Source organism: Ranitomeya variabilis, chromosome 4 (assembly GCF_051348905.1).
Source record: "Ranitomeya variabilis isolate aRanVar5 chromosome 4, aRanVar5.hap1, whole genome shotgun sequence".
NCBI classification, from domain to species: domain Eukaryota; kingdom Metazoa; phylum Chordata; class Amphibia; order Anura; family Dendrobatidae; genus Ranitomeya; species Ranitomeya variabilis.
The window spans coordinates 543,357,316-543,372,943 of NC_135235.1; the positions used below are offsets into that span (position 1 = coordinate 543,357,316).

The following is a 15,628-nucleotide window of genomic DNA, read 5'->3' on the forward strand; positions in this document are numbered from 1 at the left end:
AACTTGTGAGTGTGAAAGTAGAACTGGCTGACATAAAGAAGAAAACAGAGGCTATCAGTAATTCTTCAGAGAGTATGGAAGGCCCGGAGCCCCGCCGTGACTCCAGAATGTTTCGCCGGCTGAGGCTCATCACCTGTTACAACTGCGGAGTGAGCGGACACATCGCACAGGAGTGCACTCGCCGAGGAACGTCTCGCTGCCCATTAAAATAGAAGGCTTTGAGCCGGGGGAACGCCGCTCGGAGCCAGAACAGGTGAGGAAGAGTAATGGAAGTCCCGCAAGTTTAATGTCAACATGCCCCCTGATATGGGCAGAAATGGACGGACGTGCAGTGCGATGCCTGGTGGACACAGGCTCGCAGGTGACAACGATGTTAGAAGCTTACTTCCGGCGACATTTTCCCGGAGCAAAATGGCCTGAATGGGGCCCAGTGATAAAGTTAATGGCCGCCAACCAACTACCCATCCCGGTCGCAGGGGTGGTATGGATGCAAGTGTCTATCTGTGGGATAGACCTGGGACAGAAATGCGTGGTACTGACACAAGGAGAAGTGAGTAATGGACCCGCTGTCACCTTGGGGATGAATGTGCTGAAGGAGTTTGGAAGCCTTCTCATCAGGGAGCCCTCTAACGAGACTCTAAAACAGTTGGGCCCACATACACCACAGAGAAGAAATTTTCAACAACTAGCACGAGTGGCACAAGTACAGGAGTTTAGCTGTGAGTGAGGAGTGTTAGGAAAGGTAATCGTCCCGGCCTCCACCAAAATCGTTCTTCCACCAGGACAAACAGTAAGTACTGTCCCTGCCCGTTTGTGCCTGTGTCCACCTGGAGGGGGTTGAGGTCCAAATTGAATTAACTTCTCCAGAACAACTACCCATGGGACTCTTAGTGGCACATACATTAGCCGTTGCATGAGAAGGGACTGTTCCTGTACGGTGCATTAATTTAGGAGACCAGAACATTACCGTTGTTCCCAGAAGTGTGGTGGCCCGAGTAATGAACCCACCTGAAGAAGTAATACCCTCCCAAGCAGTACAGCTGAAAATACAACCTGGATACCCTTGGACTGTGGCAGTGAACTCCATCTCAGTACCAGAACCTCATTACATCAAAGAGGGCCGACCCATATTGGAACGAATGCGGGCCGAGTTGACCGAGCTCACACCTACCCAGCTACAACAGGTAGAAGCTATGCTGGGGAGGTATAAAGATGTTTTTGCTCTCCACGAAGATGATTTTGGCTGCACCACGGCCATTATGCACTAAATACCAACTGGAAGCACCGCACCTATAAGGGAGCATTACCGACAGATTCCCTCACAGTTATACCAGGAAGTGAAGATCATATTGAACCAGATGTTGTCATCATTAGAGAGAGCCAGAGTCTGTGGGCTGCTCCAATTATGTTAGTGCAGAAGAAGGATGGTACCCTATGTTTTTGTGTGGATTACCAAAAACTCAACGCCTGTACCGTGAGAAACTCATCCCCATTGCCCAGGATTGAAGAGTCCCTATCCGCTCTGGGAAAAGCCAGGTTCTTCTCTACATTGGACCTTGCCAGTGGCTACTGGCAAGTACCCATGTCTGAACAAGATCGAGCAAAGACAGCCTTTATTCTTCCCATGGGCTTGTACGAGTTCAATCGTATGCCGTTCGGCTTAGCCAATGCTCCCGCTACTTTTCATCGTCTCATGGAAAGGTGCCTAGGAGACTTGAATTTTGAATCCACGCTCATCTACCTGGATGACATTATAGTCTATATGGCTTCATTCGAGGAACACCTGCAGCACTTAGAACAAGTGTTGGCCCACCTTCAGAAACACAGACTAAAAGTCAAGCCCCAAATATGCCATTAACTTCGTACACAGTTTGAGTACTTGGGCCATGTCATTTCCGCTGAAGGAGTAGAGCCTTCCAGAGAAAAGATTGCCGTGATTCAAGACTGGCCCACTCCAGAGATCATAAAGGATGTTCGGGCGTTCCTGGGACTGGTCGGATATTACAAGCGCTTTGTGAAGAACTTAGCTCGATGGGCAAAGCCTTTGCTGGAGCTGTTGAAGAAGGTACCTTCCTTTGCAAAAAACTGGAATATCTGCTAGAAAGAGTCCCAAGAAGAGGTCTTTCAGGATCTAAAGAGAGCACTCACCGAAGCGCCTGTCTTGGGTTATGGAGATTTCTCGCAACTCTTTATTCTCCACACCGACGAGAGTCTGCTGGGACTTGGAGCTGTGTTGTCACAGATGTAGGACGGGAATGAGAGGGTGATTGCGTATGTCAGCTGGTCCCTTCACGATTCTGAATGCAATCTGGACAACTACAGCTCCTTTACGTTGGAGCTCTGGCGTTGGTGGGGGCTATGACGGAGAGATTCGCGGAATATCTATCTGGCTCTGAAGTATTAGTGTGCACCGACAACAACCCGTTAGCGCACCAAGAATGCGAGACTGGGGGCTCTGGAGCAGCGATGGGTGGCCAGAATGGCGAAGTTTCGCAATAAGATTGCTTATAAGAGGGGAGCAGAAAACACTCATGCGGATGCCCTGTCTAGGAGGAGAAATACTAACCAGAGCAGGACAGAGATGCGGAGCTGGAAGATGAAGAAATCCCAAAGTTTCTGAGACCCGCCAGGATGGTGGTGGCAACGCAGGAGCAAATACACACCACGGCCCAGGAAGGCGTGCTGGGACAGTCCCGGGATGAGTGGGTTCGACTTCAACAGGAAGATAGTGAACTGGCATTGATGAGACAGTGTGTGACTGCTCAAAGACTCTCCAGCTTGGCAGAAAGAAGTACCCTGTCTTCAGAGGTGTTACAAATCCTTCGGCAGTGGGAAAAGCTTCGGATGAAGAACGGCCTACTGTACCAGAAAGCACTATTGCGGACGAAGCTGAGTGTGACCTGGCAATTCAAAATCCCGACAGCGTTGTTATCCGAGATTGCTGTTACTGCACACAAACAAGGGGCCCACTTTGGTCCAGAGAAAACCTTCCAATGGTTACAACAGTTCATTTACCACCCTCAGTTGAAGACAAAAGTGAAAGAGGCCTGTCGTACGTGTCGTACTTGTGAACTGACTAAGCTGCCGGAGCAGAGAGCTCCCATCCAGTCCATCGTAACCTCTGCTCCTCTAGAACTCTTGACAAAAGACTATCTGACCATTGGCCCAGCCCATCAGGGCTATGAGCATTGCTTAGTGATGGTGGATCACTTTACAAAGTTTGCTGTGGTGACTCCAACTTGAGACCAGACCGCTGAGTCCGTTGCATATGCAATCTGCAAGAACTTCATCCAAACCTATGGGTGTCCGAAGAGGATCCATTCTGATCAGGGAGCCTGTTTTTTAGGAAGAGTCATGGACGAGCTACATCGCCTATATCGGACCGAAAAGTCTAGTACTACTCCATACCACCCTCAGGGTAATGGCGCCTGAGACTATCTCAGATGCTAAGAACTTTAGAAGAAGAGCGAAAGGCTCGGTGGCCTGAATATGTTCCTGAACTGGTGTGGATATATAATAATCGAGTACACCGAACCACAGGATATATGCCTTACTTCCTCCTGTTTAATCAAGATGGAAAGGGAATCTCTGATATGGCATTGGACCCGGAAGAGGACTACCCGCAGACTGGGGTGACCTCCTGGGTTCGGGAACATCGACATCGCCTGCAAACCTTACATCGATTGGTTCAGACTAGACTGCAGGAGCTAGAATATGCAGAGAAGACCCCATCTGGTGCAACAGAGTTTCAAGTTGGAGACCGTGTCTTAGTGTGGGAGAAGTGTCCTCAGGACCAACCGTTGGAAGAAAGACCCGTATTGGGTAAAAAGAAGAGTCAGTCCTGAGGGACCTGTGTATGAAGTCCAGCCTGAGGGAAGGGAGGATGCCCCCACTCAAACTCTCCACCGGAACATGCTCCAACTCTGCTTATCTAAAAACCCTGTATGGGTGGAAGAGGAGCCCGAGGCTCCTGAAATGATCCAGACACCGGTAACAGAAGAGGACGAAGATGGGGGTGAAGAGTTGAGCTCCGAGGGTTTTGAGATATAAGAACCAGAGATTATAACCTAACCCATGGCTCTGCCCTCACCGTCGGATTCTGCCCCACAAGATAACTCCGCTACTTTTCCTGATCTGAGATGCTCCGAAGAACAACAGCTGGCAAGCCCCCCAATCGCTATGAACAAGAAAATTTAATCTGGCAACAATCCACACAGAAGAAGAAGAGACAGTCACACAGCCCTCGAAGAGTCTCGCCCATGGAATGGCGAGAAAAAAGACTGGGGGAGTGTAGGGAGGAGAGCCAGGCTAACGGTCCCTCTTGCGTGTCTGGGCTAGAACTATCGGGTCTGTCACCATTATTTCGGGGGGGAAGAGATTTCTGACCGAAGCAGTTCAGGACACCTGACTAATGGGCGCGGGTCCAACTTAAATAGCAGTGTGCATGGGAAGATGGGACACTTGGGGAACGAGCTTGTGAGCAGAGAGACGGATGACTCCCTCTCGACGGACCCACGCCAGCTAGCTGTGCCTTCACACCCGGCTAGCAAAACTGCTGAGACGTGCTACCCACAGCCCGGAGAGACATCTGTACCATGTAGTGACCAGTACAGAGTGCATACCTTTGGTCTGCTCACCACCACGGAGGCACCGCTTAGTCATATTCCCGAGGTGCCCATTGAGAACCGGACCGCACCTTGGCTGTGTCCGCTGGACTGTGTGCTTTTACTGCTGCCTTGTCTACTGAACTTTCTGCTTCATTTGCTGTGCTGCGGACCTCCATCTCTACTCCACCGCGTGCCCAGACCAGGAGACCGTGTGCCAAATGACCCGAAGGATTCATCACCGCAAGGAGACATCGCCTTTCTGCTGCAGGACTGGATTGGAAACATCTCGCGCCGCCTACGACGCCACCGAGGGATCTTCCAGCCACCTTCCTCCAGTGCACAGAGACTGATAAGTTAACCTTTTGTTACCTGATGTATTTGTCTTTCCTCTATTCGCAAATCCGTATCCTTTCACTCCCTGCTTATTCCAACACTGTTTTATATAAAGAACCTGTAAACCGTTGCTCTGTCTCCTGTGTGTCATTGCATCCTACGCACCTGCTAGCATCCTACACAGCGAGGGCGCGCAGGGCAGGTAAGTAGGATGTATGCTGGAAGCCGGTGGCTGCGGCTGTAACTGTGCGCTGTAAGAGAAATGAATATTCACTGCTAGCACAGTGGATATTAATTTCTCTTTAGCATTGGGCAAAGGCTTTAGCTGCAGCCGCCGGCTCCTGCCTATGTGACCTGCTGATCTGCCGCTCACCCTCTCCTGCCGTCTTTCTGGGACAATGACTTGTGTATAAGTTGAGGGGGGGGGGTGTTTTCAGCACAAAAAAATGTGGTGAAGAACTCGGCTTATACACGAGTATATACAGTATGTACAGTTAATGAGGAAATTGGTCTGGATTGCTGCCAAGAGGTCTAAAGCAACATTAAAGAAGCTGCAGGAATTTCTGGCAAGTACTGGTTGTATAATGCATGTGACAACAATCTCCGGTATTTTCATATGTCTGATTTGTGGCGTAGGGTGGCAAGACTGAAGCCTTTTCTGACAAAGAAAAACATCCAAACCTGGCTATGTTTTGGTAAAACCTACATCAAGTCTCCCTAAAGCATGTGTGTGTATCACCAAAAGATACCATACCGACAGTGAAACATAGTGGAGGCATCATTTAGCTTTGGAACTGTTGCTTGGCAGCTAGAATTAGGGCTTAGTCAAGGTGGCGGGAATATCAGTCACTTTTGTAACAAAACGTTCAGGCCTTTGCTAAATGAATGAAGATGAAAAGGAATTTCATCTTTCAGCATGTCAACAACCCTAAGCATACCTCCTATCAACAAAAGAATAGTTTCGCCAAAGTATTGTAATGACTTAGCTGGTGCCCAGACCTGAATCCAATTGAACATCTGTGGGTTGACCTGAAGAAGCACTGTACACAGAAGATGCCCTCACAATCTGACAGATTTGGAGCGCTGCTGCAAGAAAGTGTTGTTAAAAATTGCCAGTTCTAGATGTGTCATGCTGATAGACTCCTACCCAAATAGACTGAATGCCATCATAAATTCAAAGGGTACTTCAACAAAGTGTTAGTTTATGGGTGTGTATATTTATGCAACAATATTACTTTAGTTCTTTATTTTTATTTTTCCACCTGAAAAGATTTGTTTATTTTTCAATTGAATTGTACAGATTAAGATTTTGTTACATGACAAAAACTTGTCATTTTAATAGGGGAGATAAGACTTTTTATATCCACTGTGAGTTCTATCTCAGTCTCCAGGCTTTTTGAAACTCAAAACACTTTGAAAAGTTACAATTGTGGGGTTGCACAAATTTTTTGCGAATCTTGGTGTTTTTACACTAGTTTTGGCCAGCTCCACCAAAATGGGCAGAGCTCAGGCAGGATGGTGGAGTGATGGGGCTTGATGATTCCTGCCCATCTAGTTCATTACCAGATGTGGTGTACCTTATGCCACAACTCTTACTCCAGTCCCTGGAATACGATTTTATGGTGAGACTCACAGAGATGCACACCACTGTTAAGCTTCTTAATGAATCAGGTGCCTCTGACTCCATTACCAGAAGCATCCGGAACTCAGCAGTTTATGACAAGCTTGTCTTGTTTGCTGTGTCCTGCATAGGTAGCGATGGTAGTAAATCATGTGTGCTGCAGATGTGCTGTCCTGTGCTCTGCTGAAGATCTCTGCCTCTCCTCTCACTTGTAATTTTGGCAGAGGAGAAACCAGCACTTGCTGGAAGAGCTATCCCAAATCTAAGGGCTCGCTCACACGATCGTATAGTCTCTCTTGGGAGAGAATTGGATCTATTATACTAATGAATCGGCTCAAACTCTTGAGCTGAGTGTCAGTTTACTGTGAACCTATTCTCTTCCATGCGAGAATCAGAGCAGAGTAGTGGAGAAGATGGAGAACTTCATTTCTCCATCTTCATTATCCGAGTATGCAATAATCGGACTGCACTCGGATGATACCCAAGTGCAGTCTGATGTTTCACACGCACCCATAGACTTATATGGGTGTGCGTAATCTGAATTCTGGAGCCACTTGCAGCATGCTGCGACCTTTTCCACAGTCCGATTTGGTCTGTAGAGAAATGATAGATTTGCACTGTCCCATAGTATAACACTGGTCTGAGTGCTGTCTGATAAAACACCGGATAACACTCAATCCTAAAAAAAAAAGTATTCCCTGAAAAAATAGAGTGTCGAAGAGGAAAGTATAATCACAACAGCTTTTTCTTAAAAGTCAATAGATGGGGGATAAAGGGTTCAATACCTGACAGGTAGAAACGATTCAGTGCTAACAATCTACAGGTTAAGGGGTGAAAAACACTTGCCCTGCCCTGGGCCCTGGCTACCCACGCTATGCCATCTCCACACTGAATTTCATATATTAGACCCCATAATATATCCTTTTCTTCCTCAGATATTGGTAGGTCCATAAAGTAATGGACACTTAAACGGCCATATGTTTTATGTGCAATTTCCGTAGACTATAGACTCATATTACAGATAACAAATTGACCACGTAAGTTTCCACCTGGCTTAGGAATATTGTGCTTCAGACATATCTTTGCTTTTTGGAATTCATGTAATGACTTGTTAGAGGTATGACCGCTGATATGATATATCGAGAGATTCATTCTTATTCACCAAAAGAGGAAAAACCAGATGATATTTCTTAAAAAAAATATTTCACTGGCTTTTGAGATTAGGATCTAAGATATATAAAAATAGAAAAATAGATAGATAGGTAGATATGAGATAGATAGATAATAGATAGATAATTAGATAGATTATATATATAGGTTATATATACTAGATTCCTTGATAGGGCGTTGATCCAGAGAACTAGTCTGATTGCTGTATGTGGAGTCGGGAAGGAATTTTTTTCCCCAATGTGGAGCTTACTCTTTGCCACATGGTTTTTTTTTGCCTTCCTCTGGATCAACATGTTAGGGCATGTTAGGTTAGGCTATGGGTTGAACTAGATGGACTTAAAGTCTTCCTTCAACCTTAACAATTATGTTACTATGTTACTAGATAGATAGGAGATAGATAGATAGATAGATATGGGATAGATAGGAGATAGATAGATAGATTGATAGATAGATAGATAGATAGATAGATAGATAGATAGATAGATAGATAGGAGATAGATAGATAGATAGATAGATAGATAGATAGATACTGTAATTATTCACTGATTGATCTGTCTCTGGATACCTTTCTCTCTTTGATACTGCTTGCTAACACAAACTTCTTTTCGTGCACTGCCATTAGACTCTACGGCGGTGAGCTGGATTTTTTCTACCAAGTTTTTTTTTATCAAATGTTAATGACCAGACAAATCTCACAGGTGAAAAATAATCATAACGAAACGGATCGTTAATCAGAGAAACACAGTTCAAAAAAATCCCTCTGAATACAATTTGTTTGGACGCTTGGAATCGCTAAGGCTACGTTCACATTAGCGGCGGGCGCAGCAGCGGCGGGCGCCGCAGCGGCGCCGCATGCGTCATGCGCCCCTATATTTAACATGGGGGCGCATGGACATGCGTCGCACTTGCGTTTTGCGCCGCATGCGTCGCTGCGGCGCCCGCGTCCGGGCGCAGAGGACGCAGCAAGTTGCATTTTTGCTGCGTCCAAAATCAATTAAAAAAAGGCCGCATGCGGCGCAAAACGCAGCGTTGTGCATGCGTTTTGCTGCGTTTTTGTTTGCGTTGTGCGCTGCGGCGCCGACGCTGCGGCGCACAACGCAAATGTGAACGTAGCCTAAGCGTGTAATGCATAACAGGAAGATGCGGGATAGGGGGCTCAGAAGTAAATTACAAGACACATGCACGCACACTTGGGCCCCAATAGATGAGGGCCCCATGATGGAGATTGGAATAACATCTCTTATACTGCACCTATCCAGACACTAGCAGCCATAATGAAAATTGGAATATTATTTTCCATACTGCACATATCCAGACTTGCCAAGGGCTTACCTAAGGATAAAAAGTGCAACATACATACAACGCATTTGTGGGCCAACTTAGGGTGAATTATAAAGGACCAGAACCACTAGGAGTCCACAGGCCAAGACCAAAGGGTCATAACCTTTGAGGTCTCTATAAAGTACAAGGGGGACAGGGGTTCGACATCTTGTGTACTACCACACATAATATGACCTAATATTGAAATTATTGGCTCAAATGGAAAATCCAAAAGCCTAGAAACATACGTCACTTTGTAAAAATAAATTTAAGATAGCATTTATCGTGGGATATAGAAAAGTATCTGTAGCCACACATAGACCCCTACAAATGCACTCATTATGTAAGAATATATATATTAGGGATTCTACTCTGTCACTCTTTGTCAACGTTTGAGGTAGGCACAGGTAGTAAAGTTCTTAGTTAAATTTGAAGAATTATTAAACTTCATAAATATTCAAATGAAAATTAATGGCCTTTCACCTGCAAAACAGTATAACATAGTAAGGCTATGTTCACACTTTGCGGTTTTTGCTGCGGATCCGCAGCGGATTTGACGCTGCGGATCCGCAGCAGTTTTCCATGCAGGGTACAGTACAATGTTACCCTATGGAAAACAAAAACCGCTGTGCCCACATTGCGGAAAATCCCTTTAAAAACCGCGCGGAATTGCTGCGGAAAAAAAGAAGGAGCATGTCACTTCTTTCTGCGGATTCCGCAGCGGTTTTCAACATGCACCAATAGGAAAGTGCTGTTGAAAACCCGCAGAGGAATCCACAGAAGAAACCGCAGGAAAATCCGCAGTGAAAACCGCAGCGGTTTTGCACTGCGGTTTTTCCAAATCCGCAGCGGAAAAATCCGCAGCAAAATCTGCAAAGTGTGAACAAGCCCTAAAGCAGTCTCTCAGAGGTACTAGTTCCTAGCTCCTCCCATTTACATCAGTCTCCACACTTAGCCATACTTACCTGTTACTGACCAAGACAACAGAGGTGTTTCCACTTCTAATCCCAGTACTCCCAGACAATAACTGAGGCAGCTGCCTTTTAAACAGGCTGCAAAGCCTAGATAAGAGAATGGGAACCACAAGCTGCGCTCAACTCTTCCGGTCATTCCTAAAACCCAGACTAAAATCTAAGACCATTAAAAAACCTCTGAGCATTACTTGCGCTGGAGCCTTTATCTATAGGTCCTACATCACCGAGGTTAGAAACCTCGCTGATACATACTTCCCATCCAGGACTTGTCCAGCTTCCAGCTGCAATCCTGCATACCCCCCTGTCCAAAGCTGAGGAGCTGGGCACCTTTTGCCAACATGTAATGTTTCCGTGACAGGGCTTCCACATTCCCGTGCTATTTCCCGGGCCTATGCTTGACCTGAAAAGTAAACCCTTGCAAAGCTCGGAACCACCATGTCACCTGGGCATTGTTTCCCATCTCTCCGCCATTCACCTCAGGGGGGCATAGTCAGACACTAATCTAAATTTCCTTCCCAGCAAGAAGTATCTAAGGCTAGGTTCACATTGCGCTAGGTGAGTCCATCTAACGGACACGTTTTTAAGTAGTGAAAACGCAATATAACGCACATACTAACGCGCCCATAGACTTTCATTGTCTGACGCCTCGTGACGCATGCCAAAATTGGCATGCGTTAGTCACATAACGTTTTTTTCTGACGGACCTTGGAACGCGGCTTGCAGCGTTTTCGGGTCCGGCCAAGCTAACGCAATACTAACGGAAGCGTTAATTCTGCCATTGATGTCTATGGCAAACGCAGCCAGACGCAAATCTTGATAAATTTCCAAAAAGAACCATGCGTTTTAATAGCGTTTGAGGGAGGTCCATGTGGTCATGTGACAGGAAACAGGATTTCGGCCATTACTGTCCCCAGCGCACATCCTGAGGCCTGCTGCACACCAGAGAAAAAGTGTCTTGCAAAAGATCACAGGAAATGTAAGTACATTTGTATATATATATATATATATATATATACTAGATGGTGGCCCGATAATGCATTGGGTATTCTAGAATATGCATGTCCACGTAGTATATTGCCCAGCCATGTAGTATGTAGTATATTGCCCAGCGACGTAGTATACATCACAGAGCCACGTAGTGTATTGCACAGTGAAGTAGTATACAGCACCCAGCGATGTAGTATACAGAACCCAGTCACGTAGTATATTGCACAGCGACGTTTGTCACAGTACCCTGTGTGAGCGGTGAGCTGAGGGGTGTATGCGGGCGCCGGGCAGTGAGTGCGGGGCGGCCCTTTTTTTTCTGACTGTGCGCGTCGCAGACTGGTCGCGGCAGCCATGACAGGCAGCTGCCGAGACCAATCAGCGAATTAATACCGTGACAGAAGGACAGAAAGACGGAAGTTCCCTAGACAATTATATAGTAGATCTCTCTGTATACATCATGGGAGTCTGTATTGTACGACGGATGTGTGTGTACTAAAAATGTATTGCTTTGTTGCAGATGCCGGATAGTGAGGGAAGCAGCAGCAGCAGCAGCAGCGTGTCTGCGGTTTTTTCTTCTCAGTCGGTAGGCTTGCACTTTAAAAAACCACTAAAATTTGTGTGAAAATTCAGTGTATTAAGCTATATACAGTGGGGCAAAAAAGTATTTAGTCAGTCAGCAATAGTGCAAGTTCCACCACTTAAAAAGATGAGAGGCGTCTGTAATTTACATCATAGGTAGACCTCAACTATGGGAGACAAACTGAGAAAAAAAAATCCAGAAAATCACATTGTCTGTTTTTTTTAATCATTTTATTTGCATATTATGGTGGAAAATAAGTATTTGGTCAGAAACAAACAATCAAGATTTCTGGTTCTCACAGACCTGTAACTTCTTCTTTAAGAGTCTCCTCTTTCCTCCACTCATTACCTGTAGTAATGGCACCTGTTTAAACTTGTTATCAGTATAAAAAGACACCTGTGCACACTCTCAAACAGTCTGACTCCAAACTCCACTATGGTGAAGACCAAAGAGCTGTCAAAGGACACCAGAAACAAAATTGTAGCCCTGCACCAGGCTGGGAAGACTGAATCTGCAATAGCCAACCAGCTTGGAGTGAAGAAATCAACAATGGGAGCAATAATTAGAAAATGGAAGACATTCAAGACCACTGATAATCTCCCTCGATCTGGGGCTCCACGCAAAATCCCACCCCGTGGGGTCAGAATGATCACAAGAACGGTGAGCAAAAATCCCAGAACCACGCGGGGGGACCTAGTGAATGAACTGCAGAGAGCTGGGACCAATGTAACAAGGCCTACCATAAGTAACACACTACGCCACCATGGACTCAGATCCTGCAGTGCCAGACGTGTCCCACTGCTTAAGCCAGTACATGTCCGGGCCCGTCTGAAGTTTGCTAGAGAGCATTTGGATGATCCAGAGGAGTTTTGGGAGAATGTCCTATGGTCTGATGAAACCAAACTGGAACTGTTTGGTAGAAACACAACTTGTCGTGTTTGGAGGAAAAAGAATACTGAGTTGCATCCATCAAACACCATACCTACTGTAAAGCATGGTGGTGGAAACATCATGCTTTGGGGCTGTTTCTCTGCAAAGGGGCCAGGACGACTGATCCGGGTACATGAAAGAATGAATGGGGCCATGTATCATGAGATTTTGAGTGCAAACCTCCTTCCATCAGCAAGGGCATTGAAGATGAAACGTGGCTGGGTCTTTCAACATGACAATGACCCAAAGCACACCGCCAGGGCAACGAAGGAGTGGCTTCGTAAGAAGCATTTCAAGGTCCTGGAGTGGCCTAGCCAGTCTCCAGATCTCAACCCTATAGAAAACCTTTGGAGGGAGTTAAAAGTCCGTGTTGCCAAGCGAAAAGCCAAAAACATCACTGCTCTAGAGGAGATCTGCATGGAGGAATGGGCCAACATACCAACAACAGTGTGTGGCAACCTTGTGAAGACTTACAGAAAACGTTTGACCTCTGTCATTGCCAACAAAGGATATATTACAAAGTATTGAGATGAAATTTTGTTTCTGACCAAATACTTATTTTCCACCATAATATGCAAATAAAATGATAAAAAAACAGACAATGTGATTTTCTGGATTTTTTTTTCTCAGTTTGTCTCCCATAGTTGAGGTCTACCTATGATGTAAATTTCAGACGCCTCTCATCTTTTTAAGTGGTGGAACTTGCACTATTGCTGACTGACTAAATACTTTTTTGCCCCACTGTATATATGTATAATCATGTTTCTATTGCAAATAGGAGTCTTCGGAGCCCGAGGCTGCTAGGCCCCCCCCAAAAAAACAGGCAAAACCAACAAAGGTACATAGCAGACATTTTTAAGTTTTGCAAACATAAATTTATTGATCAAAGAAATGTAATTTTTTTTTTTCATTTACATACACAATAGGTTGTGGCACACGGAGGACACAAGAGGAAGAAGGTTCCTCGCCGTCTGTCGTCTCCACAACTGCCAGTGGTAAATATAAAACTAGAAATTTATCTACAATCTATTCACTTTCTATCTGCTATATCTATAAACTATCTATCCACTATCTCTCTCTCTCTCTCTCTCTCTCTATCTTTTGCTGTATCTATCTATGTATCTATCTATCTATCTATCTATCTATCTATCTATGTATCTAATGTATCTATCTATCTATGTATCTATCTATCTATGTATCTATCTATCTATGTATCTATCTATTAGTCTACCAATAAACTGAATTTGAACCTTTCAACATAACGTTTTGTGTTTACATAGTCCAAGTCAACGAGCCAAAAAAAAAAAAGGATTGTGGTTGACGAAGAGCCGTTGACAATTCACAATGAGACACTGATCAACCTTGTGGAAGCCAACCCCTCAATATGGGACCAAAGCGACAGCTCCCACCATGACATAGTAAAGAACCGCAAGTTGTGGGATCAAATTATCTCTCACTTCGATCCCCGATACATGGAGAAGTCGTCAACCTCAAAGAAAAAAATTGGTAAATATTGGTGATGTTAAATTGTCTACTATCTATCTCTAAACTATCAACTACCTATACACTAAACTATTTCTCTATCATCTATAATAATTACTATCTATCAACTATCTAAACTAACTATACACAATTTTTAAACTATCAATATAAGAACTGTCTACTAATATATATATATAATTTTTTAACCTTTTTTTAAAAATTACAGCGGATGCGGTCCATACTCGCTGGAAATCAATAAGGGACCGCTTTGTCCGTGACTACCGGAATAGTCAAAATGTACCAAGCAGAGCAGGTGCAAAACGGGTGACCCCGTATGTGCACTACGAGCAATTGCTCTTTCTTCAAAAAACATTGTCTCAGCGCTCGTAAGTACAAATTGGTCTGTGTGCGAGAAAATTTTTTTTAAAAATTACAGCAAAATATATATATTTTTTTTTGGTTACAGCACGATCTGCAGTACCGCCGCGCCTAGACAGGCAGAAGAACTGGAGCCATCTCCACTGGAACCAAGTCAGCAGACGGGCACTGAAGACGTCTCTGTCATCAGCGAGCCACGATCTGGGGAGAGAAGCACTGTGGCTTCAGGTGTGAGTGCCCGGTTGCAATCAGTGCGTGGACGCAAGCGAGCTTCACAAAAAGATGAAGCTGATGCCATTATTGTCGATGGACTTCAGCGGGTTGAGGACATGTGTTGGAGTGAACTGAAAGACCTGAGGCGGGAAATTACCGACTTACAATCTCGCGAGTCTGTATATTCTGCAAATGAATGGAAGCTACTTTTTTTGTCCTATGTTCCCGTAGCACAAAATATCCCGGCACACAGAAACCTTTTGTTTCGGCAAAGACTGAATGACCTTCTTGAGGAATTTGTGGGACCCCAGGAGCCAGCTCCATCGAGAACCAGAAGCATAGACATGCCGGCCTACAACCCTCAATATAGAGCCCGGTGTGAACCGAGCATTGAACATCAGAGACAAAGTAGCAGTCCATCATACACCTGGGCAGACAATACACCCGCGCAATACCAGAGTCTATAGTACAGCTCAGTGTCCCCAGCCAGGTGCAAACTGTGTTTCACGTTTTTTGGTTTATTGTTTTTTTACCACCCAATTTCGTGTGTGTTTTTTTACATCCCTATGGGATATCATATGTAACAAGTTCACAACTGTTCTTTCATAAAAATTCGGAAACTTAAGTAAACTGTTTAAAATCTGATTCTTGTATGACTGTGAACACAACATAACAGTAATGTAACATTTTACAAGACATATTTTACAAGACATATGGGAAATTAAAAAAAACCAAAAAACACATCAGGACACAGCTTCAGACTTGAAATAAATTTTACATGTGTCTGTCTTGCCATGGAACATGCCCCTCATGTATGAAGTACTGTGCAAATTGGTCACGAATCCTCATTATTTGAGCTGTAGACCGAACAGCAGTAGATTCAATGCTCATGAGGTTCGACTCACATTCATCGGGGTCAACCACCTGGGGTTCATGTCTGGCCACAAAATTATGCAGACAGATGCATGCCTTCACAACACGGTCCACATTTTCTGGTTGCAGTTGCATGCACGTTAGTAGAATTCGCCATTTT

The 15,628-nt window shown here is 44.9% G+C and overlaps 1 protein-coding gene across 1 annotated transcript; it reads left to right on the forward strand.

The window, feature by feature from the left end:
• The first annotated feature begins 3,912 nt into the window (after positions 1 to 3,912).
• LOC143768113 (uncharacterized) lies at positions 3,913 to 15,062 on the forward strand. The gene is made up of 4 exons (XM_077256801.1): positions 3,913 to 3,990; positions 13,803 to 14,028; positions 14,231 to 14,390; positions 14,471 to 15,062. Exons 1-4 carry the CDS (start codon positions 3,913 to 3,915, stop codon positions 15,060 to 15,062), a joined length of 1,056 nt encoding a protein of 351 aa, XP_077112916.1.
• Positions 15,063 to 15,628: the final 566 nt, after the last annotated feature.